Consider the following 22487-nt stretch of genomic DNA (forward strand, 5'->3'; position numbering starts at 1 on the left):
CGGCGGGGCGCTGACGGCCGGGGGCGCGGCGGCTGCGGGCCGGGCGGCGGGCGAGCGGGGGAAGATGGCGGAGCTGGGTAAGAAGTACTGCGTGTACTGCTTGGCCGAGGTGAGCCCGCTGCGCTTCCGCTGCACAGAGTGCCAGGACATCGAGCTCTGTCCCGAGTGCTTCTCGGCCGGCGCGGAGATCGGCCACCACCGCCGCTACCACGGCTACCAGCTGGTGGACGGCGGACGATTCACACTCTGGGGTCCTGAGGCGGAGGGTGGCTGGACCAGCCGCGAGGAGCAGCTGCTACTGGACGCCATCGAGCAGTTCGGCTTCGGCAACTGGGTGAGCAGCGGGCTACGGCTAGAGGGAGGGCACGGCTGGCTGCCTCGGTGCACGCTGCGGAGGGCCGCAGGTGGTCGGGCGGTTCTGCCCGGAACGTGTTGGTCACCAGCGGCCACACAGCTGGTAGAGCAGGGCTTTGACCCATGGCCCCGACACGGAGCTGTCTGTCCTTCACACTCGTCCTCAAGAGGTGTGTGCATTGAACGCGGGTGGAGGGTAGGCCCTGTGCTTTGCTAGGCTTATCCTTGAGTCAGATGGCATCAAACTAGATCCCTGATACGGTTCTTGCTGAGTTCCCTGATACGGTTGCGTTCCCCTGGTTGCTTTCTCCTGGGCATAGTGGTGGGGAAGGCCAGAAGCCCGGGCTGTCCGTCCCGCCTGCACTTAAGTCTTCATTCAGGGCTTCGTGTGCTTTCTGTGGGTGTCAGCATGTGCCTTGTGCTAAGGTTCTCTATGAGTAGCAGTATCTCGTTTAATTCTTAGTCTCCACAGCACCCAGGACATGGTATGATGGCAGTAAAGAATGAACAAAGGCGTCTTCCTGAAGAGGCATGGATCCTGGGGTCTGCTTTCTAGCTGTCAGGTTTCTGTAGAGGTGGCTCACTGGTGGCAAGAGCCTTCGTGTGTGCCAGCCAGATAGTGTGATGGCGTCCTGGTTGTTCTCTGGATGTCTCTAAGGAGCTCTCCTTCTATTCCTCACCTATGTTAGGGAAGAGATCCTGGCTGCATTGTCACCGTTGCCTCCAGGAACATGTAACATCTTTAAGCTTTCAGAGAACCAGGGAGCTAAGAATGACCCTGTCCTGTCCAGACTCTTCCCTGATATGTTAGGACCCTCTGACCCTAGCTTCTCCCACTCCAGCCATACTGCCCTCCTGTTCCAGATCATCCTATAATGAGCGACCTTCTGGACCCACTTCCCCACTTAGGAAGGATTCTACTCCTCAGATGTCTTCCCAATGGCCAACACCATGGCTCCTGCTCTCCAAAAACAATGGGTCACTTTGTAAGTGGTGTTTATTGGCATGCACTGAGCATCTGCTTTGTACAGATCAGGCAGCATGAAGGACCTTGAGGAAGAGCCTCAGCTGAACATGTGCATTCATTTGCTCTGTTCCTGGAGCTTGTCACATACCTGATGATCTTTCTCCACCTGATTGCCTGTGAAGACTCACTTGTCCTCAGTTACACACACAGCCAACCTAAAGCCTTCCACCACATCCAGTTAGTTAGTGGTCATCTGTTTAAAAGATGTGCCTAATGGAGCTGCTAACTCTGGCCTGAACCAGGATGGTGCTTACCTCTTGTGATCACATGGTTTACCTGCCTCTTCCTTCTGTTCTAAAGCCCTTCTCAAACGTGAACCGTAAGCTGCATCTCTTTGGCCCTCAGCAACTTCCAGTTCTGCTTCTTAGATTACACTCCAATGCCTGCAGGGCCTGACATGTCAATGGCTCTCAGTGAGCTTACTCCCTTGATCAGTTTTCCTTTCTTCTGCCTGAGGTGCTCCTACCTCAATCAAGACTACTGACTGATCTTTGTCCTTGCTTGTCACTGCTTCCTTGAGCCTTCTTTTCCTCACATCATTCCTCCAGCACTTATTTCCAGAGTAGCCACTGGAAAGAATGAGACTGTTAGTTCCAGGGATCCCAGAACTGAGCTTGCTTTATCTGTTGAAATCTGGGCTGTACTCAGAGAACCCTACAGAACAGTATAAGAGCCAGAGGGTGGTGGGAAGACACCAGAACAAGGCCCTCTAAATGAACAGAGGCTGAAGCGGCAAGCACAGGGCCAGCATGCGTCTGCATGTGTATATATTTTACTTTTCAGTTTAGTATTTTTGTGGACTTCCAAGTGTCAATGAGGGGGTCTCTGATTTTTGTGCCTTCTCTTTTTTTTCTGCTGGTTTGCCTTGTCCAGCTTCAATGTTACAGTTTTGTTCTGTCTTATTTTGTTAAAAAGGAAAAGCAATCTTGGTCTGTAGAGTCTGTACCTCAGCTAGTGTTTGTGCCCAGACAGAAGCACACAGCACTCAGGAACTAAGGCATGGAAAATGTAGATGAACAGACAGGGAAGGCCTCTTCTGAAGCAGCACTTCTGGAAGGCCAGAGGAGCTTGTTCAAGATGCAGGTTCTCATAAGGCTCAATCTCAGCTTTGGAAGAAGTAAAGCCCAAGGGGAAGAGCCTTGGGGCTTGGCTGCCTGTGTATGTGTGTAGTGCATGGATTGCCACCTGCTAAAGTAGCAAGAGTCTTGGGGCCAGGCTGAGAGATGCAACCACTGAGCCTCACTCAGGAATGGGAGGCTCTGTGACCCCTCTATCTATGCTCTCTTAGGCCAGTTGCTTTACTCCTTTGAGCCTTGTTTTTCTCCACCAGAGGCACTACAGGCTTGGATATGTGGCTCTTTTCTGAGCTTGTATCCTACTACACTGAAGCATGTCTCAGTTTGGACCTGTGTAGAGCCTGTGCCACCTCTGTTGTACCCTTTATGTACATGTCATGTGACTTGCACAAACAGCCCTGTGGGGGTGAATTTATGTTCTTAGTTTGCAGTTGAAAGATGGCAACTGTGAGAATATAAGCTATTTGTGAAGAATTCCATAGCTTTGCCGTGGTGACTAGGTGTGATTATAATTTGGGCCTCTGCTACAGCACTAAGAACATTAAGTAATGTAGTTGGAGGCAAGAAGGCTTTTAACCGGCCCCATCTGGGACCTGTACCACAGAGAAGTCACAGAAGGGCTCATACCATAGAAGGGAGGTTGACTGAGGGAGAGGTGGCCCTCAGCAACACACACAGGTCAGGCCTGCCCAGGTGCCTAGAAGCTCTATACAACTGCTCTGTGGTGGGCTCTGCTGGTTTAGTGATGTGTGACCTCTGGAACACATGAGAACAGACATGCAGACAGTCAGAGCTTCAGGATAATCCAAGCTTTGGTAGATGAGCCATCAGTTTTGTTACTTGGCTCTAAAGATACTAGACTGTCACAGATGAGGGAGTTTGAGAGGACCAGTTCCTCTACAGGGGCAGGCATTCATCAGGGGAAAGTGGGGCTCAGGCCAGCTTATGTGGTTTTGAATGTAGTATGAGGGACCAACGGAGAAAGTACTTGTCCCTTGGGGCAGGTGGAGTAGACTCTTTAGATGACAGTTGACACCCAGAGGTTGGACCATGCCCTGCGTGCAGATTGCTGCATTGTGCATTCATTCCTCTACCCACTGGCATGTGTTCAGCAGTCTGTTATGTGCTGCCCCTCTGGAGAAACACTGCTGGGTCAGTTATGGCCTTGCAGTGTGACTGAGTAGGACTCTGTATCCTGTGTTGAGAAGGACAGAAAAGCATGGAGGAAGGAGGTATTTTTTGATCTAGGAGTTGGTTGTATTTGTGGGCTAGGCAGAAGCTAGCTTAGCTTACCTGACGTAGAGGGCTAAAGATGAGGACTCTTCCTATGGGATGGTAAAGGAATTTAGGTGAACTTGTATAGACTCATGATTGGAAAAGCCTTAAGCCCCAGCCAGTATGTGATGAAGTGTTAAAAGCTTGGCTCTAAAGACATTATACTATCACAGAAGAGGCAGTTTGAGAGGACCAGCTCCTCTAGAGGGGCATCCATTAGGGGGAAGTGAGGCTCAGGCCAGTGTATGTGGCTTTGAATGTAGTAAGAGGAACCAACAGAGAAGGTACTTGTCCATAGGGACAGAGGGTGTTAAAGGCTGATGCCCATTGCCTGGTGCCAGGCCTCAAGGCAGGTGTGTTGTACTATCCCTTATTCCTTCGATTGCCCCGCACTCTGAGGCAGATGCCACCCCTTCCCCCTTACTGTGAAAAGCCAACTGTACTGAAAGATGAGCTCAGCTAGAATCTGGGCCTGGGTGTTTGTGGCCCATGCCTCGTTGGATCACTGACAGCATAGTACAGGCCTGCTAGTGCCAGGTATCAGCCCAGGTACTGTCTTGTCATCTAATAGGAGCTCCCAGGCTGTTGGGACTATCGTCCTTTTCACCAGGGCAGAAGAGTTTCAGAGTTAGTAGCAGGAATGAGTCACCAGCCTATGTGTCTGACAGAAGGATTGGTAAACACGATAAGCACAGACTAGAGGAGGAAAGATCCTAGGTAGTTAACAGCTAAGGGGTCATGTAGAGCACTGACTCCCAGTGGTTAGCTGAATCAGACCAACTAGGGAAGTGCACTTAAACACAGAAGAAACTGGAGCAGTGCCCACGGAAATGAGGTCTCAGGGTTATCCAAGACCTCAGAAAAGTAGTGTGAGTCGGCCATCTCAAGGGCCAACTGTGTCCTGTAAGGCAGAAAGAAATGTCATGTCTAGATGTCCCTTTGCATAATGGGCTGAGCTAGCCTGCTAGCTTAGGGAGCTGGTGGTGCCCTGACCTGCCTTTTTCCTGGCCACACTGTCCTGCTGCCCTTCTCAAGATTCTGGGAGGGTGTGATCTGAGGGTGCACAGAGCCATGATGGGGTAGCAGGTGCAGCAGTGGCTTAGCTGTGAGAGCTCACTGGGGGCTTGAGAGGCTGACAGCAGCTTGTCCAGCACTGACCATCTGGGGAGGGAGAACGAGGTACAACTGCCTAGGAGCACTTTACTGGGTATGTTTGTGATCAGTGCTTTGTTCCTACCCTTCCCCTAGCTGGCTTCAAAATACTTTCAAGGGCATTATGTTTCCTTTTCCCCCTGGCCTTGTAGGTGCTGCATGCTTCTTGGCAGTCTCTTAGTGGACCTCCTCAGGCAAGGGGGCTGCCTTTGGATTTTGCCCCTTTAGATAGAGGCTCCTTCATTTGAAGAGGGGAAAAAGGAGCCAGGGTTCCCTCTACACAGAGGATACATGGTCCTTCGTTCCCCAAAGTCCAGCCTCAAAAGGCTTAGAAAAGGAAGCCCAACCCCTGGTTATGGCCAACCTCGGCCTGATTGGTGCCTCACAGTCCAGTTGCTGGGAGAATAAAGACAACAGTGGAGTTAAGTGTTAGCTGGGTTGTGGTGGGGTTGTCTACTGAAGAGGAAGGACAGGAAGGAAACTGTGAGGCCCACCCCAGTCAGTCAAGGTGCTGGGAAATGTCAGGAACTGTGTGCATAGCACCCTTCCACTAGTCAGGTTCAGGGCCTGCCATCCTGTGGGGCTTGAGAGCTGGTTGAACCAGGAAAGAGCAGTGGCCTATAGTCCAGCCTTGATGTGTGATCACAGCGTCAGTGAGTCTATAAGGCAAAGATTCTTCAGCATGTGATGCATTGACAATCATGAGAGGCCTGGTGTGCCAAGTATGTGGTGACAGGCAGTACTCCTAGCCAGACTGCTAAATTTGAGATGCACAATGTTGACTGGCCATGTGCCCTATGGTAGCTCACCCAGAGGTTTATTGACCTTGAACTGTGGGCAGTGAGAGCACTGCTCTCTTGGGTACAGCTGTGAGGTCTCAATGAGATGACATATGCAAGTACACTTACCTGTCACTTTTAATTGGACAACAACAAGACCCCTAAGAGAATACATCACAGGCTGGGAAGCAGCAAGAATGAAGGGAACAGAAGAGGTGGAGCCAGAAGGAAAGCTTTGGAAGACTGTGCCCTTGGATCACATGCACACAAGTACACTCACAGTTTGAGTGAACCTGATAGTTCCTAATAGCAGGAGTGGTGTTGCAGATCACAGACTGCCTGGCCCTGGGAACTGTGCTTGTGCCTCCCAATGCATCTGATCTTTCCTACTGCCTTGTGAATGGGACCTCAGCTGAGAATCTCAAGTTCTTGGGCTAAGTGGTCAGTAAATCCAGCCGAATTAGTGACCTCTACGTTCTCTGTAAGAGACCAAAGAAAGTGGAGAAGGATTAAGGAATAGACCTGATGTCATCCTCTGGCCTGTGTATCACATGCACAAACGCACATATATGTAAATCTTTGCAACTGAGAAGCCTTGTAGACCACTCCCTGAACACCTCACCAAGGCCTAGAGGAGCATCTCTGAGAAAACCAGACCCTCTCTGGCCTAAGTGATTGTGTCTTTGCTGGACAGGATCAGAGGCTCTGCAAAGATCAGCAGCAGCCAGCCATAGTGATACCTTGGTGTTTTACACTGCTTCCTGAGAGGAACAAGCAGGGGTGAGGCTAATAGTGACACTTAAAGTTGGAGTCATGTAACCTCACCCACCCACCCAGAAGACCAGAGTCTATCCCTTGCTATAATCTTCACTTTTCTCCTTAGGAGTCTTAGGAGAACCTGCCCTCAGAATTGCTTTCTTCCTTCTGCTTTGTTAAGGTTAACAAAGGCCAGTGGGAGTGTCCAAGAGGTCTATGCTCCAGGTGTATGTCCCATAAAAGGCCCAGATGGAGGGCTGCTTAGCTGAATTGAGCCTTTTTTCCTCACACAGTACCTAGCTTATGTCCAGGACAGCCATCAGCTCCAACTGGCCATCAAGGGCATAGAGATTGGATCAAGCATAACCATTTGGGTCCCAAAGCAACTTGACTGCCACTAAGCTGTGTATAGCCTGCAGCTCAAAAGAGGTATTGCTGGTTCTGGAACTTGTGTTGAGAATAGCAGCCGGGAAATGAGTGTGCATTTTGAGCAATTACTTTCTGAAGTGGCTTTAGTGGTTGACTTTAAGGAAGAGGCCTCTTGGCAAAAGGAAAAGATTGAGGGAGCCACTCAGTTTCCTTTCTTGCAGAAGTGGAGAATGCTCTCAGCAGTGGTGGCACTGCAGTTAGCCTCTGTATACCCATCATCTCCAGCCACCTAAGAGAGGAACAAGCTTACATTCTCAAACCTAAGGCTGGAACAAAGCTAAAGGAGTCCTGGCCTTTTGTCCTAGAGATGCACAAAGAAACAGTCCCCTTTGTTGTCATTCTGCATGGACTTGGTTTGCCTCTGGGCAAGTTGGCAAGTCTGCTTTCTAGTCTGAGTGAGGAGTATGTCCTTTGACACCAGATGTTCTTCAAATGTTCTTCAAGATTTGCAGTGGGCAAAATGTTCAATAGCACATGTCTGGTTCCTCTTTAAGAAGTCAAAGAACAAAGCCTTACTTTGCTCCACATAGCCTTGCACAAGTCTGTAACTCTGGATCTTCCCACTCAGGTACATCTGGGTTCCTTTAGTGCTGATCTGGATGGGATGCATACCTGAACATCTTTTAGGGAATAATTGGTGTGTGTGTGTGTGTGTGTGTAAGAGAGAGAGAGAGACAGACAAGTAACAACATGGATAGGAAGTAGCCCAAATAAAGCTTTGTGAGATGGTGGGAGGAACTTGAGTGAAGTGGCTTGATGGTCTGGCTTTTGTCGTTATAGGAAGACATGGCTGCGCATGTTGGTGCTTCACGGACTCCCCAGGAAGTGATGGAGCACTATGTTAGCATGTATATCCATGGAAACTTAGGCAAAGCCTGCATCCCTGACACTATCCCCAACCGGGTGACAGATCATACCTGCCCCAGTGGAGGCCCTCTCTCGCCTAGCCTTACCACACCTTTGCCCCCACTGGACATCTCTGTGGCTGAGCAGCAGCAGCTGGGCTACATGCCACTGCGAGATGACTATGAGATTGAGTATGACCAGGATGCAGAGACGCTCATCAGTGGGCTGTCTGTGAACTACGATGATGACGATGTGGAGATTGAGCTCAAGCGTGCCCATGTAGACATGTATGTGCGGAAGCTGAAGGAGAGGCAGCGCCGGAAGAACATTGCCCGAGACTATAACTTGGTACCAGCCTTCCTGGGCAAGGACAAGAAGGAGAAGGAGAAGACATTGAAGAGAAAGATCACCAAGGAGGAGAAAGAGCTGCGGCTGAAACTACGGCCACTCTACCAGTTCATGTCCTGCAAAGAATTTGATGATTTATTTGAAAACATGCACAAAGAGAAGATGCTTCGCGCCAAGATCCGAGAGCTGCAACGGTACCGGCGCAATGGCATTACGAAGATGGAGGAGTCGGCCGAATATGAGGCTGCCAGACACAAACGGGAGAGAAGGAAGGAGAACAAAAACCTGGCCAGCTCCAAAAGGGGGAAGGAGGATGGCAAAGACAGCGAGTTTGCGGCCATTGAGAACCTTCCTGGGTTTGAGTTGCTGTCAGATCGGGAGAAGGTTCTCTGCAGTTCATTGAACTTGAGTCCTGCACGCTATGTGACTGTGAAGACTATTATAATTAAAGATCACCTCCAGAAGCGGCAAGGCATCCCCTCTAAAAGTCGCCTTCCCAGTTATCTGGACAAGGTCCTAAAGAAAAGGATTTTAAATTTCCTCACAGAAAGTGGGTGGATATCCAGGGATGCTTCCTGAGGCCAGATGATGCTAAAGCAGCTTGTGAGCCAAATGACCTGGGGTCTCCCCCAACATTGTTGCTCTTTTAAACAAATTGAATTCTTTTTTCAAGGCTTACATTTTTTTTTCATGACCCTCTGGAAGAAGCAATAGTAGCAATCTTAAATTTGACACATGGGGGAGACAAGAATGTGTCTTTTTAACTTAGTCCTAAGGTAATCCTTTCAGAAGACAGCTTGCCTTTGTGTTCCCCTGAAGACTGTCCCCCACCTTGGACAAGTCCCCTTTATTTCATGAGCCTTTCCCCGTTTGGGTTTAGAAGCTGTTATGCTGTGGGAGCCAGGAGCTGTGTGTTCCTGCCATCAGCTTTTCCCTGGTGACACAAGCTTTACTCAGGTGGGCTGTTGTTGACACCCCTTTGCTGAGCCCACTGCTGCCCCCCCTCCCCAGCTGACACCCCAAGCACAGCCCCGGCACACCGCACTTTACCGGGAGGCAGGCTGTGCACAGGACCCTCTGCTGTGGAGGCCAGAGACCACCACCAGGCCCGCTCCCCACTGAGCCACTTAAGATGAGCCCCTCATTTGCACACAGTGACCACATGAGCTTCCACTTACCTGACACAGCCATTTCAGGCCCTCAATAGTGCTTGCTTCATCTTAGCCTGGCCCAGCCTGGGCTGCCTGGGCAGGCTCTCTTGGCTCATTCCTGTCCCCTGTGATTGGGAAAGCAGTTAATGGAAGGGCCACAGGGTCAGATGGGGACTACCTTTCACTGCTGTGAATACTTATAGTACACCTGACTTGGAAGACCCTTTTGAGTTCAAGGCAGAGTGTGCAGTGATGAGATGGGGCAGTAGGTGCTGAGGACTTCCACCACCATTGCAGATCCCTTTTCACTAAATACAAGACTAGCCTGGCTCAGTGAGCTGATTAGGGTATGGCAGGGGGCCTAGAAGTACAGAGCATCCTGCCTGTGCCTTGGAGCCTGTGCGCTGCTTTTGTTTGTGATCTTCCAACAAACTCAGAAACGGCTCCTTCCCAGCCCTACTGAAAAGCTTGTTTCTGGGGCCTCCTAAAAGGATTCATATGGTACCTTCCTTATAAACTTGAGGAAGGCATTTGTCTTCCGGCTGCTCAGGGCTTTCACGCCCAGACCCTGCTTTAGAGTCCTAGAGTGACCACAGCCCCTGCCCCCTGTCCCTGAGGTACAAGAGCCTGTTTACCTCATAGAGTGTTTGGGCTCGGAAGTAAAAGTGAAGTTAGTTTGAAGAAAACAACTCATTTCCAAGGACGACATGACGACGTGCCTTTTCATTTTACATCCTCTGTCCCCTAGGGTAAGTTTTTCAGCATTAAATAAAACATTTCAAATATACTGTATATGGCTTTAGTTGTAAAGTGCATTATGGGCTAGCAGGGGAGAGCCCTGTGAGCCAGGCCCAGATTTCTCTTGACACCAGAAGATGCTGAGCAATGGTGTCAAAGGACCAGCTCCACACTGCCCCCTGCAGTTAAATAGTGGACAGTGGCTGGTGTGACTGAACAGCAATGGGGTGGTTGGTGCTCAGTGCCTAGTTAAGCCAGTGGTTCTCAAAGTAGGGTTCCCCAGGCACTGTCAGAAATACAGTCATACCCCATGTAACTCTCAAAGCAGAGATTTGGGGGCTTCATTAACAGGACTAGCAGGGTGTTTTTCAAACGTCCCGGTGGCTGGGATGCAAGCTCAAGTTTGAGAACCACTGGTTTTGACCTGGTGTCTCCGGCACCAGAGTCCTAGCTTGGTGAGGTTTGACGTTTCAGTGTGTCTTCTACAAAATGACAGCCAGACCTACGTTAGCTTGAGAAGCAGAGGATTCTGTCAACATGTGGCCAAGGGCTGTTGGACAAAAAGCTGTGCTTAAGCAGGCATATAGTGTGTGTACATCTTCTGATGATATAAATTTATTTGGGCGTGACTGTTTTAAAACACCATAATGAATGTATAATTAATTTATGTTCAAGTATTAATATTGTTACAAGGGAAAAGTAATATTAGGATTGTTTGCTCTCCTGTCTGCCCCAGCTGTTTCTGGCATATTACTCTTTGTTAGCTCAGACATTGACATGTTTGTATTTAATTCTCTTGATAAATTAGCTACTACAACCCCATGGAACCAAGTCTTTTCAAATTTAAACAAACTGTCTTTGAGTCAGAAAAGTTAAGATAATTCTTCAACTGTTTGAAATAATGCTCTCTGGGAGGCCAACATTCCAAGAATGTATTAAGAACTGAAACCCTACCATTTTTATTATTCTTTTACATTAAATTGTTGAGAACAGAGTTGTGTCTGTTTGTTTCTTGATCCTCCAGCTTCACAGCACACTCTGCTGTTAAACCAGCTTCTGACCCAAGGTGGCAAGCTGCTGTCAGCATAGCAGAAGGCCTTATGGGCCTTGCAGCTACACATACATCATGGTGAGTCTTATCCTGAAAGTGCCAAAGATGATTTCCATGGAGCAGGGCCCATTCCCGGCTGCCTTTGATTAGCCAAACCCAAAAACTTAGCCAGTTAGGACCTTGTTGCTTCTAGTCACTAGACTTGCATGTGGCTGAGCAAGACCTGAATTTGCAGGGGAAATGGGTGCATATCTCTTGTTAGTGCTGACTAATTAATTTACAAATATCACATATAGGCTAGTCATACCTGACTGGTTCCAGGACACCAAAACTAAGGTATGCAGGTGGCTTATATAAAATAGCAGGCACTGTCTGCATATATCTATGCATTCTCCATAATGTTATATACAGACTTTAAAATCCTGTTCATGTTCACGGTCAACCATTCTTAGACTTCATTATTGTGTTTGAGTGCAGGTGGAGGTCAGAGAGCAATTCTTGGGACTCCTCTTCCTTCATGGGTTTCCAGAGACTGAACTCAGGTTGTTAGGCTAGGCAGCAACCTTTACTGGCTGAGAATTTTGCTGGCCTTTGACAGTTTTCCTCAGTTTGACATGGAGCTTATGAACAAGGCTGACTAGACCTTGCAGAGCTCTGTGCTATTGAGTAGCTTTAGCTGAAAAGGGCTGACTACACAACCACAGGAGTCTGCTGGTGTATGCAGTTATGCTGCATAAAGGCACATTGCCTCTGCTGTGTCAGGCTGCCCTTCATCTGGCTTTTGTTTTGTCTAAATAGTTCAAGGCAGCTTAAAGGAATAAACTCAGTGATGACAGAACCTTCATTTGGGGGAAATTACTTGTATCTTTCAAATTTGATAACAAAACAGAATACTCTGACCTCTGTGGCTTGATCTGTTGTGCCCTGGCTTCTACACAAGGGTAAAGCCTTACTTCCTGTTGTAGCACGGCTTCTTTTAGATCACCATTTCATCAGATTCCCATGTGTGTTGTGGCTTTGGCTCCCTGGCTTTCTCCTATGATCTGTATTATAACAATACGTAAGGCTAAGTAAGGCCAAGTATACAGCCCAGGCTTATGCAGCTCCAAGCTTGAAGAGCTGTGAGCTGAGTAAGCCAGGCTTTCTCCTCGGCTCACCAGATCTCCATTAGATGACAAAATCAAATACCAGAAAGTGGGGAGATAAAAGATGAGCCTTTTAATCCCCTTAACCACAACCTACAAAGTGGAAATGTCTCAAGCACGCCAGCCATGCAGCTTTACACTCAAAATGATCTGTTCTGATAGGATAGAATATAATGTCCTTAGCAACCACTTAGCTACAGACTTAAGAGCATAAGCAGGCTAAAAACGTTCAAATTCATGTCTTCCTTTCCCAGTTCGAAGGCTAACGTTCACAACAGCTAAATACTATCTGATGGGGAACAGTCTTGTACACTGTGTATTCAGATGTTGATTACTGTGCCAGAGATCTGGTTGCAGTCCAGATATTGGCATCGTCAAGCATCTCCTGTCTCAGTGTTGCATATAATCGTTTTCCATCACCTGATTGGTTAATAAAGACCTGGTCAGCCAATGGCTGGCCAGAAGGTCTCCAGAGAGTGTCACCATGAGAGGTTGAACAGAGCAGGAGCAGCCAGGGCAAACCTAAGATAGCAGGTAATGAGACACATGACTGGGTGGTAGGCAGCATGGTTGGTTAGATAGATATGCCCAGGCATAGTGGAAGAAGCTCATTAATAAATACACTAGGACTCCATGTCATTTCAGAGCAAGGGCACGTGTAGAAAGCCCAGTACTTTTATACCTACTTGTGAAGGAATGTGTGCTCTTGAAGGGTTTAGCTTTGCTGGCAACAAGTGTTTCCGCTCTGGCCCTTCTCTTCCAGGGAGGGCCACCACCTGAGTGACACCAGTGCCTTGGGACTCAGAGGTAGACTGTGCAGCATAGATATAGCCAAAGACCTTTTATTTGTGTAAATACTTAATCAATCACCAGGTGGAACAAATACAATGTTAGCACACTACTCCCGAGGCCCTGCTGGCCCTCTTCTGAAGTAATGCTAAACTCAGTGACCAGACTCCCAGAGTCCCTGACAGTGTGCAAGCAGCTTCATGTTCTGCTTAGCTTACTTAAGATTTCCAACACGGCTGGGCAAGGGTCAGATGTATTCACAGATGAGAAATTACAAGCTTGCCCTTCGAGCTCTAGCAAGTGACCTACAAAGTCCAGAGCCTTGAGGGAGGGAGCTAAGCGTCCTTTACCACCCCCACCAAAGCTGGCCTCAGGGTGCGTCCGTGAAGCTTGTAGCCCACCTTACTAACTAGTGCCACGGTGCCTGGTTCTTTCCCCTCCACAGGGGTGTGGAACAAGGCCTCATGTTCATAAGGATCGAACTTGGCCCCAATGGGGTCAAGCCTGAGCAAGCCGTGTTTTGTGAACACCTTCTGAATCTGGACTTCAGTCATCACAAGCCCCTCATATAGACTCTTCAGGTGAGGGTTGTTGTTGCTGATCTCCTCCTTTGGAACACTCTGGGTTGCCTTCTCCAGGATGTCTGCAACCTCCAGCAAGTCCTTGCAGAAACCCTGGATGCCTGCATGGAGGAAGAGATGGTCTGCGCTTAGTCTCAATTGCATGGGCTCCTCACACAGGGATGTTCATGATCCTGGTCAAATCATATACCACAGAACCACAGTACTTTAATCATTTAAAACATCTACAGAGGCCTTCTCTGGGATAAGAGCAAGTAACATGGGCTAACAATGAGTAGCAAAGGAAGAAAACACAGGTAAAAAGGTATGCTTGAGGCTTCCAAACCAAGGTGGCTGGCCACGGCCAGCTGAGCAACGGGCCAGCAACAGGTGAAGGCAGTGGAAGAAGTCCCACCATGCTACATGCTGGCCACAGCTGCAACCCTGCTCCTTCCCCTTAGAGACCATAATGTTTGCTTACCATATAACTTGGCCTCCTCCACCAGCTTCTGGCTTCTCTGCCGTAGATTCTCAGTATCTGCCAAAGCACGTTTGTATTTTTCCTGGGGGTTGCGGGGGGGCACACATTATGTAACAAATGTGTAAGAAAGCCATCCTGATTTTGAAATGATTCAACACACTCCAAATCAGAACATAAATAAAACCTGTCATTAACTGAGATTTTTAGACAAAACCAAGACAGTTTAGAAGGGTAATTTATACCTGTGCTAGTGTCTACAAGAAGCAGGGAATGTTCTACCCAAGCCCACAATGGGAAAGAGCCAGAAGGTCCTTAATTTCTGATTGATACCACTGTCATTGGTGGGGGAAGAATGCTACTTTCTTGTCCAACTTGAGGGTGTGGAAGCACACCACTAGGGGTCACCAACCTCAGTTCCTGCCTCCCAGGAGGGGAAGAAAGATCACCTGGTAGAAGAGCTCAACAAGGCTGAGCTCACATGTCTGGTCAGATAATTACTGGGGCCAGAGGGTCCTTACCTCCCTGCACTTTCCCTGTAGCTACCTCTTTCTGACCATCTCCAGCTTAATGTCCATTGGTGGACTCCGGAGGTCTCTACTATTCCTCTGATCTCAGTTTTCAGGCAATCATGAAGCAAGGCTCTAAGACAGTTTGTCCTAGTCTAGCCTTGGTGACTTGGGAAATTCTGCTAGCTTTTCTGTGTTTCATTTTCCTAATCTATGAAAGGACCACAGTGCCAGCTATATAAGTGACACCACAAATTGCCCACACGCTTAAGGAACTTGACTGGTGCCTGCTTCTCAACAGAGTGGTAATTGCTACCACTGACTCCTATACTCAACTCCTATGCATAAAATTTTCTGGTTCCCTTCCTGAGTCCCAGCTCAATCCTAACAAGTAATCCTCATCTGCATAGAAAACACAGTTGTATTAACATTGCATAGCCAACACAAGCTTCCCAGGTCAGAAGCAGAGCCACAGACTGTTTGAATTCTAGTTCCCGTTTGGCAGTTAGTTTGCTACTTGGGTTTGCAGCAGGCAGGAGATAAATTATTAAATGGCTTTGCTCTGTCACCTGTGAACTTGGACGCTGTCATATGGACCATGCAAGCAGCAGTCCAGCAGTGTGCACACCCTGAGGGTCCTTACCATGGTCTCCCTCAGCTGCTCTTCCAGCTTCACCTTCTCTTCCAGGAGGCTCTTGTCTGCAGAGGGTGGATCTGTCTTTGCCTCACAATGACCCAAGTCCTCCTCCAGGTTCTGGCCATTGTTCTTCTGTTTTGTAGCTGTGCACAACAAGCGAGGAGAAGGCCTAAGAAAAATCCCACACGTAAGTGAAGACAGACTTTCAGCATGCTAAAGACAGAAAGCAGATTTTTAGAAATTTGGGCTTTTGAGATGGCTCAGTGGGTAAGGGTACTGGCTACCAAGCCTGACAACCAGAGTTCTATTCCCAGGGACCCACATGGTAGAAAGAGCCAATTTCCCACAAGCTCTCCCAATCTCCACACACACTGTACAGATATGCAACCCTCTTTCCCTAACAAAGGAAATGTTTAAAATAAAAATTATAAGTTTGAGTAATTTCAAACTGCTTGCTAAAAAAGACTTAGACCTCACAAAGGCAACTGTGACATACAAAAGGCATGTGCTATGGGGCCGGGGAAGTGTCTCAGTAGGTGAAGACCCTGTAGTGCAACATCAAGACCTGAGTTTGCACTCCCAGAATCCATATAAGAACACCAAGTATGGAGGCACACCTGTAGTCCCAGTCTTGAGGTGGCAAAGACAGGTAGATTCCTGAAGCCCACTGGCCAGCTACCCTAGCCAAATCATGAGCTTCAAGCTGGCTTACTGGGTTAAGGTACTAGCCACCAAGACAGTCATGACATAAGCTCAGTCCCCAGGACCTGAATGGTGGAAAGGAGAGAACTGATTTCTACAAGGTGTCCTGACTTCCACACATTTGCTATAGCCCGCAACACATAAGTAAATGAGGGTGGGATAGGAGAAAGATACCTGATGTTGACCTGGGGCCTTCCCAATGTGCTCATATCACATACACGACACAAAAAATGTGGATGCCTTTTTAGGTGTGTCAGTGTGAGTATATACCACATGAGTGAAGTATCCTAGGAGACCAGAAGAGGATATCAGATCCCCTGGAGCTGGAATTACAGGTGGTTGTGAACTGTCCAATATGAGCTTGGGTACTATGGAAAAGAAGCAAACACTCAACCACAGAGCCATTTCTCTACTGCTGCTACCCTAAGAGTCTTTAACAGTACATGGCATAGGTGGTGGTGGCTGCCCCATTAGGTGGTATTAATGCACTCTGATACCCACCAGCTAACAGGATCACCTGACAAAACAGTTCACAGAATGCAGCCCTGTCATTAACTGACATGTGACTATGTACAATCTGTAACCCATGCTTGACTAGCCGTGTCCCCTGTCTACCCCCTCATGTACTCTACGGTGTCAAGACCCTTTCATAGAACAAGGCCTACTGCACATCCTGCTGATGACAGTGGCCGAACAAAAATCTTGTCATCAGAGAGAAAAAGTAAACACCCAAAACACCATGACCCATGGCTGCAGGGAAACCCAGGAGACTGGTTTTCTTTTTTGAGTCAGGGCCTCACAATCTAACTGGCTGGCTTGGAATTTGATATGTAGAACAGGTTGGCCCCAAACTCAACAGGGCTCTGGCTGCCTCTACCTCCCAAGTGCTGGGGTTAAAGGTGTGGACCACAATGCCCAGCAAGCTGATTTAACAAAACAGAAAAAAAAAGATGTGATGTTATTACATTTATCATGTGCATATTTGTCTGTCCCTGTGTGCCTTTGTATGTGTGTGTCTGTGTGCCTGTATGCCTAGGAAAGCCAAAACCACTGGCTACTTTGGAGTTGGAATTGCAGGCAGTTGAGATCTGTCCCAGTGTGGCTGCTAGGAACTAAACTTGAGGCCTCTACAGGAGCAGTGAGTACTCTCAGCCACTGAGACTTCTCTCCAGGCCCTGGTTTTCTTTCTGATGTATTTGTTTATTCAGAGATTGAGTCTGGAAATAAACTTGCAATCCTCTAACCTCAGTCTTCTAGGTGCTGAGTCCTGGGATTGCAGTGTGTGCTCCTGCACAGGTTCACAGCCCAGGTGAGTTACAGAGTAGGGTGGATAAGAGGTACATTTCAGGAATCACTTGAACAGAGGAATGGAAGTGCAGTATGAGTGCTGTGCAGAGGAAATGGAAAGAGAAGTACCAAGTGAGTCCTGGAAGTGAGGCTGAGGAGGCAGCCAGGAGGGGTGTGGGATCTCCTGGCGCTGGAGTTACAGGTGGCTGTGACCTCCCCAGTGTGGATGCTGAGAACCAAACCCAGGTCCTTCACAAAAGCAGCCAGTGCTTAACCACTGAGACCCATCTCTCTCTGGCCCCAGTAGTGACTTTTTAATTTTATTTTTACTTTCATGCTTTTAAAAAGGCTAAGAATTTGGGCTTGGTGGTTGAGAGCATTTGTTACTCTTGTAGACGACCTGACTTTGATTTCCAGCTAACAACCACATCTAACTGTAACTCAAGTTCCAGGGTATCTGACACTCTTCTGAACTCTGAAGGCACTAGGCATACACATGGTGCATGCACATACATACAGGCAAAACATTCATACACATAAATTTAAAAAAGAAAATCAGTAATTAATTTTGAAGAACAAAATTATGCTAAGAATATAAAAACCTATAAAATGTGAAGCCTGCCTTCACTATGAATTATTTCCACCCCTAGGAGTGACAATCACAGCCAGATCCTTTCATGTAAGGAATTTCTAGGGCTATTCTCAGGGATGAGGGAAGCCACGCTTAGGGATACTGTGGAGTTATGACTAACAGCTATACTACTATATATATATATATATATATATATATATATATATATATATATATATATATATAGTGTATATAGTATGTATAGTATAGTAATATATATATATACATATATATATATATATTCCTACTAGAGCACCTTTCTTCAAAACCACAATTTCAGAGACAGACATGAACCAAGCTGGGGGATGGGGGATGGGCAGGACCGGATGGGATGGGAAATGGGGCTTCTTTCCTGACAACTCTAAATAGAGCACCACAAATAAGAAATGCTTCCACAGGAATATTCCAGCCTCCTTTGCTCCCAGCTCTTTGCACACTATAAGCCTGTCTTCATCTTGTAGTCACATGTAAGAGTTCATCCACCTGCTAACTCTCACCAGATGAAAAGCTCAGCTCCCATTCCTCTCAGTTTCCACAAGATTCAGGCAAAGTCACTTTTTAAAATAAACTGCGCACACACTGGCTTTGTTGCTCCTTGGACCTTACATTTCGCGGAGGACAAAAGTGGGGAAGGAATATGAGGGACAGTGGAAAAAGCCCATAAACCAGGCAGCACACATCCTGGTCTGGATTAGGGATTAGCAACCCCAGTCCCTGGGCAGGCGGGCTTCTGCCTGGCTACCTGACCTTGGGCAAGTCTCCCGCTTCTGGGGTTGTCTTTTGCAATTCCAGGAGGGGTGGTGCCCCTATGCCCGTGAGAGTGCCGTGTGTCGCCAGACAAGCAAATGGCGGAGCCTTCCACCTGACGCATCGCCCAGAGTCCCGCATTTACGCCCCAGCGGCCCCACTTCTTGGCTCTTGAGCCTAGTTCCTGTAGCGCCACACAGCAAACACCCGGGCACCCGCGCCTTGAGGCCAGACACAGGAACCCGACTGTGAAGATGTGACTTCAGGGCGCACGAGCACCGGCTTCGGGGACCAGACCTGCTGCTAAGGCACCCCCACCAGAGCTCTCGGCCGTGGGTGAGGCAGACGCGGAGGAGCGATGTCTCTTACCTGAACGACAGCGCCAAAGCCGGGAGGCTGCGCCGTGCCAGCCTCACGCACCGAGCCGCCATGATTGCCCCCGGGTCGCGTCACTGCGCCCACACTGAGCACGCGCGGACGTCCCTATACCGGTTTTTCCACCTACTGCTGCTTTTTAGCTAATCCGTGACCGCTGTTGTTGTGATGGACAGTTCATTTCCACCAATAATTGCGAGTCATGACGGAGTACTGTTTCCCCCCCCCTTCTCCGGTGGGCGGAGACCGAGGCTTCTGGGAGCCCCGGAAGGTGAGGAGGTGAAAGGTGAAGTGGGAGGGGTGGAGGGAAACGGAGCGTCTGTGGGCGTGGGCGCGCCGGGGGATAGCCAATGAAAGGGAAGAGCGCCGGGGCGGGGCGGGAGGCGGCGAGCGCTGGGCGGGGACCAGGGAACAGGAGCCAGGTCCTTGCTTTAAGGCTTCTGCTACCTTCTGCCAGTGGAACGTGAGTGTCCCGGGAAGGGACGGACCCCATCTCTACTATGCCGCAAGCGCGTTGTGTCAGCAGGCTGGTTGTGGACGGCCCGATGAGCATGACTTGGTTTTGTACCTTCTGCCACCTCCAGTTTTCTCAGAATGTAACATAATTAAAAAGAAGTAACTTCAGCGTGTGCAGGAGAGCTTCGAAGATACGGGTGCAGATGTTTGGTCAGTGCTATGGGGGAGGTCGCAGAGCTGAGAGATGTCGGAGGACGCTTTCTGTCCTGTCTAGGTATGTGCAGCTGCTTCCTTCCTCTCCAGGCTCCCTCAAATCCCGAAATAGAATGCTTCGTCCATGGACTACAGCTTGTGGGTGCCCTTGAAAGGACCAAAATTGTATTATTTAACTTCGCTCTAATTAAAACCATTTCCTCAACACATGCTACTTTTTGCCGGGGGACTCGAGCATGTCCACACAATTATGAGTGACTGGCCCAGAAACGGTTTTAGGACACCCCCCAATCCTATGTTCCAACGTGACAGCAGTTTCAGGAAGTTTGCATAGTAGCAGAACAAAGAAAGCCACAATTCAGGACATAAAATGTATTAGTGGAAACATTAAGTAGGTGATTACAGCAAACAGAGATCTCAGCTGTAGGCCTCAGATGCTATCTGATAGCACTCTTAGCCCTTTGATTGATGGAGAGTAGGGTTTTGTTACTATGTTACCAAGATTTTAATCTGCTTATCATGCATGATGTTAGGTCTGACACAGAGTGGGGCAAGGAATCTATTTAATGGACTAAAGATTGCCCAAGATAAATTGTAATTAGGCTCTGCACCTGCAACGATTTAGCCTCTCCACAGTCATTGAGGTTTTAATCCGTCAATCAGCCTTTGCAGAGAGTTTCTTTCCAGGAATACTGGTTCATTGGTGTTTGGTAGGACAAGTGGCCTGATTTGCTAATTCATTATGGGGTCGAGTAGGAGGAGAGAGGATACCGTTAGAGCACCAATGAAGTTAAAAGACATAATTGGATTGAGTTCATGGCCCTTGGTTGTGATGGAGCAGACCGACTGTGAAAGGGGCAGGGGACTTGAATGTGATGGGTATCCGATGATAATACCGTGCCACTAAGCCTTTTGTTAGGGAATGATATGGTCAGGGCTCTGAATGGGAATATTTATGGTAAATTATCATATTGTTTGGGAATGGCTTTTAAAGATGCTCTAGTTTTAAAAGGTGAGGTTTCTTGTAAGACTGTGGGAAAGTGATGGCAGTGCTGAAGCCGGTGGTGAATACCATGGGGCTTACACAAAACCTTTGAAACTTTCTGGAATAAGACTTAAACCTCGGCCGCCCGGCCTCACCACCCCTCGCGCGCACGCACGGTCTTTCTCCGTCCTCGCGCCCCTTTTCCTACACTTTCCTCCTCTCCCGGGCTGAGGGAGCCGCTCTCCGCGCGGTGCATTCTGGGCATCGAGGCCGAGCCCGCCGCCGCCGCCGTCGCCTAAGAGGAGCGAGGAGAGGCCGCGACCGGGCAAGAGACCGCCGGAGTCGCCGCCGGAGAGGAGTCGACTCGCCTGCCGCCGCCAGCGAGGCCCGCCCACCCGTTCGCCTGGCCCTCTGCCCCGTTCACCATGCAGCCTGCTTCTGCAAAGTGGTACGATCGAAGGGACTATGTATTCATTGAATTTTGTGTTGAAGACAGTAAAGATGTTAATGTAAACTTTGAAAAATCCAAACTTACTTTCAGTTGTCTTGGAGGAAGTGATAATTTTAAGCATTTAAATGAAATTGATCTTTTTCACTGTATTGATCCAAATGATTCCAAGCATAAAAGAACGGACAGATCAATTTTATGTTGTTTGCGAAAAGGAGAATCTGGCCAGTCATGGCCTAGGTTAACAAAGGAAAGGGCAAAGCTTAATTGGCTTAGTGTGGACTTCAATAATTGGAAAGACTGGGAGGATGACTCAGATGAAGACATGTCTAATTTTGACCGTTTCTCTGAGATGATGGATCACATGGGTGGTGATGAGGATGTAGATTTACCAGAAGTAGATGGAGCAGATGATGATTCACAAGACAGTGATGATGAAAAAATGCCAGATCTAGAGTAAGGAGTGTTGTCATCGCCTGGATTTTGAGAAAGAAGAATAACTTCTGCAAGATTTCATAATTGAGAAAATCCCTGAGTTGATAGCTCTAAAGGCAGATATGCTGTACTTGCCTCCTTAAACCCACTTTCAACCTTTTTTTTTTTTTAAAGGCTTCACTAAGGGTTGATTATGTACCATTGTATGGGGCAATTTAAGTCAGCTAAGGCAATATCCTTATGCATGAACATTTCCCAGGATTCCATGAAGCAGTTGAGATCCTAGGCAACTGCTACAGCAGCTCTGATGAATAATCACATTTCATCTAAGTCTTCTTTTGTCATAACACAGTTACTTACACATTAGGGAAAGATAAAGGTTTTAGATCCCAAACCATGAACTTTTAAAGGAGGTGGAAACAAATTGGCTAATCTTAAACTGATACCCTGCCATTCTTCCAGGATACCTTTCAGAATTATTCCACTAAAGTTTAGTTTTCAAAAAAAAAAAAATGTACTTTACATCATTGTATGTGATCACTTGTCAGTGTTCAGGTGTATTTTAGCTAAAACTAGTGGATGCCCTAACTTAGATGGTTTTGAAGCCTATACATTTGGTATTGTTTGGCCCTTAAGCTTTTACATCTCTTAGCATGGAGGACAAAGAAAGCTGTACATTGTTGCTTGAGAATATGTACATTTTAGACCAGATTTGTATTGCACTGTCAGTATGGCAAATGAGTGGAAAATGTTAATACACTATTGGATTTTTTTATTTCCTGTTTTGATTTCAGCTTATGCCCTGGCTGGAAAACCTCAATTTATGTTCATGACAGTGGGGATTTTTTTTTTTTTTTTTTTGGTTTTTTGAGACAGGGTTTCTCTGTGGAGCCCTGGCTGTCCTGGAACTCACTCTGTAGACCAGGCTGGCCTCGAACTCAGAAATCCACCTGCCTCTGCCTCCCAAGTGCTGGGATTAAAGGCGTGCGCCACCACCGCCCGGCCAGTGGGGATTTTTTTAAATGTCTACATTCTTTCTAATAAACTGTTGGAAGATTTCTTGGCTGTCCTTTAAAAAAAAAAAAAAAAAAAAAAGACTTAAACCTCC

General features: G+C 47.9%; 3 protein-coding genes across 3 annotated transcripts; 2 read left to right on the forward strand and 1 right to left on the reverse strand.

Annotated features, from left to right (window-relative positions):
* Positions 1-6: 6 nt before the first annotated feature.
* On the forward strand, positions 7-10925 carry Tada2b (transcriptional adaptor 2B). The gene is made up of 2 exons (XM_028758166.1): positions 7-334; positions 7629-10925. The coding sequence occupies exons 1-2, from the start codon at positions 65-67 to the stop codon at positions 8619-8621; spliced, it is 1263 nt and encodes a 420-aa protein (XP_028613999.1). The 5' UTR covers positions 7-64; the 3' UTR covers positions 8622-10925.
* Positions 10926-12951: 2026 nt separating this feature from the next.
* On the reverse strand, positions 12952-18952 carry Grpel1 (GrpE like 1, mitochondrial). Its single transcript, XM_028758167.1, has 4 exons — positions 18837-18952; positions 15107-15269; positions 13958-14039; positions 12952-13598 (listed from the first exon to the last, which is right to left on the reverse strand). The coding sequence occupies exons 1-4, from the start codon at positions 18896-18898 to the stop codon at positions 13252-13254; spliced, it is 654 nt and encodes a 217-aa protein (XP_028614000.1). The 5' UTR covers positions 18899-18952; the 3' UTR covers positions 12952-13251.
* Positions 18953-20766: 1814 nt separating this feature from the next.
* On the forward strand, positions 20767-22154 carry LOC114613005 (prostaglandin E synthase 3). Its single transcript, XM_028758175.1, has one exon. It carries the CDS (start codon positions 20922-20924, stop codon positions 21402-21404), a length of 483 nt encoding a protein of 160 aa, XP_028614008.1. The 5' UTR covers positions 20767-20921; the 3' UTR covers positions 21405-22154.
* The last annotated feature ends 333 nt before the right edge of the window (positions 22155-22487 follow it).

The sequence above is a fragment of the Grammomys surdaster genome, unplaced genomic scaffold (genome assembly GCF_004785775.1).
Source record: "Grammomys surdaster isolate TR1022 unplaced genomic scaffold, NIH_TR_1.0 126187, whole genome shotgun sequence".
Classification (NCBI taxonomy): Eukaryota; Metazoa; Chordata; class Mammalia; order Rodentia; family Muridae; genus Grammomys; species Grammomys surdaster.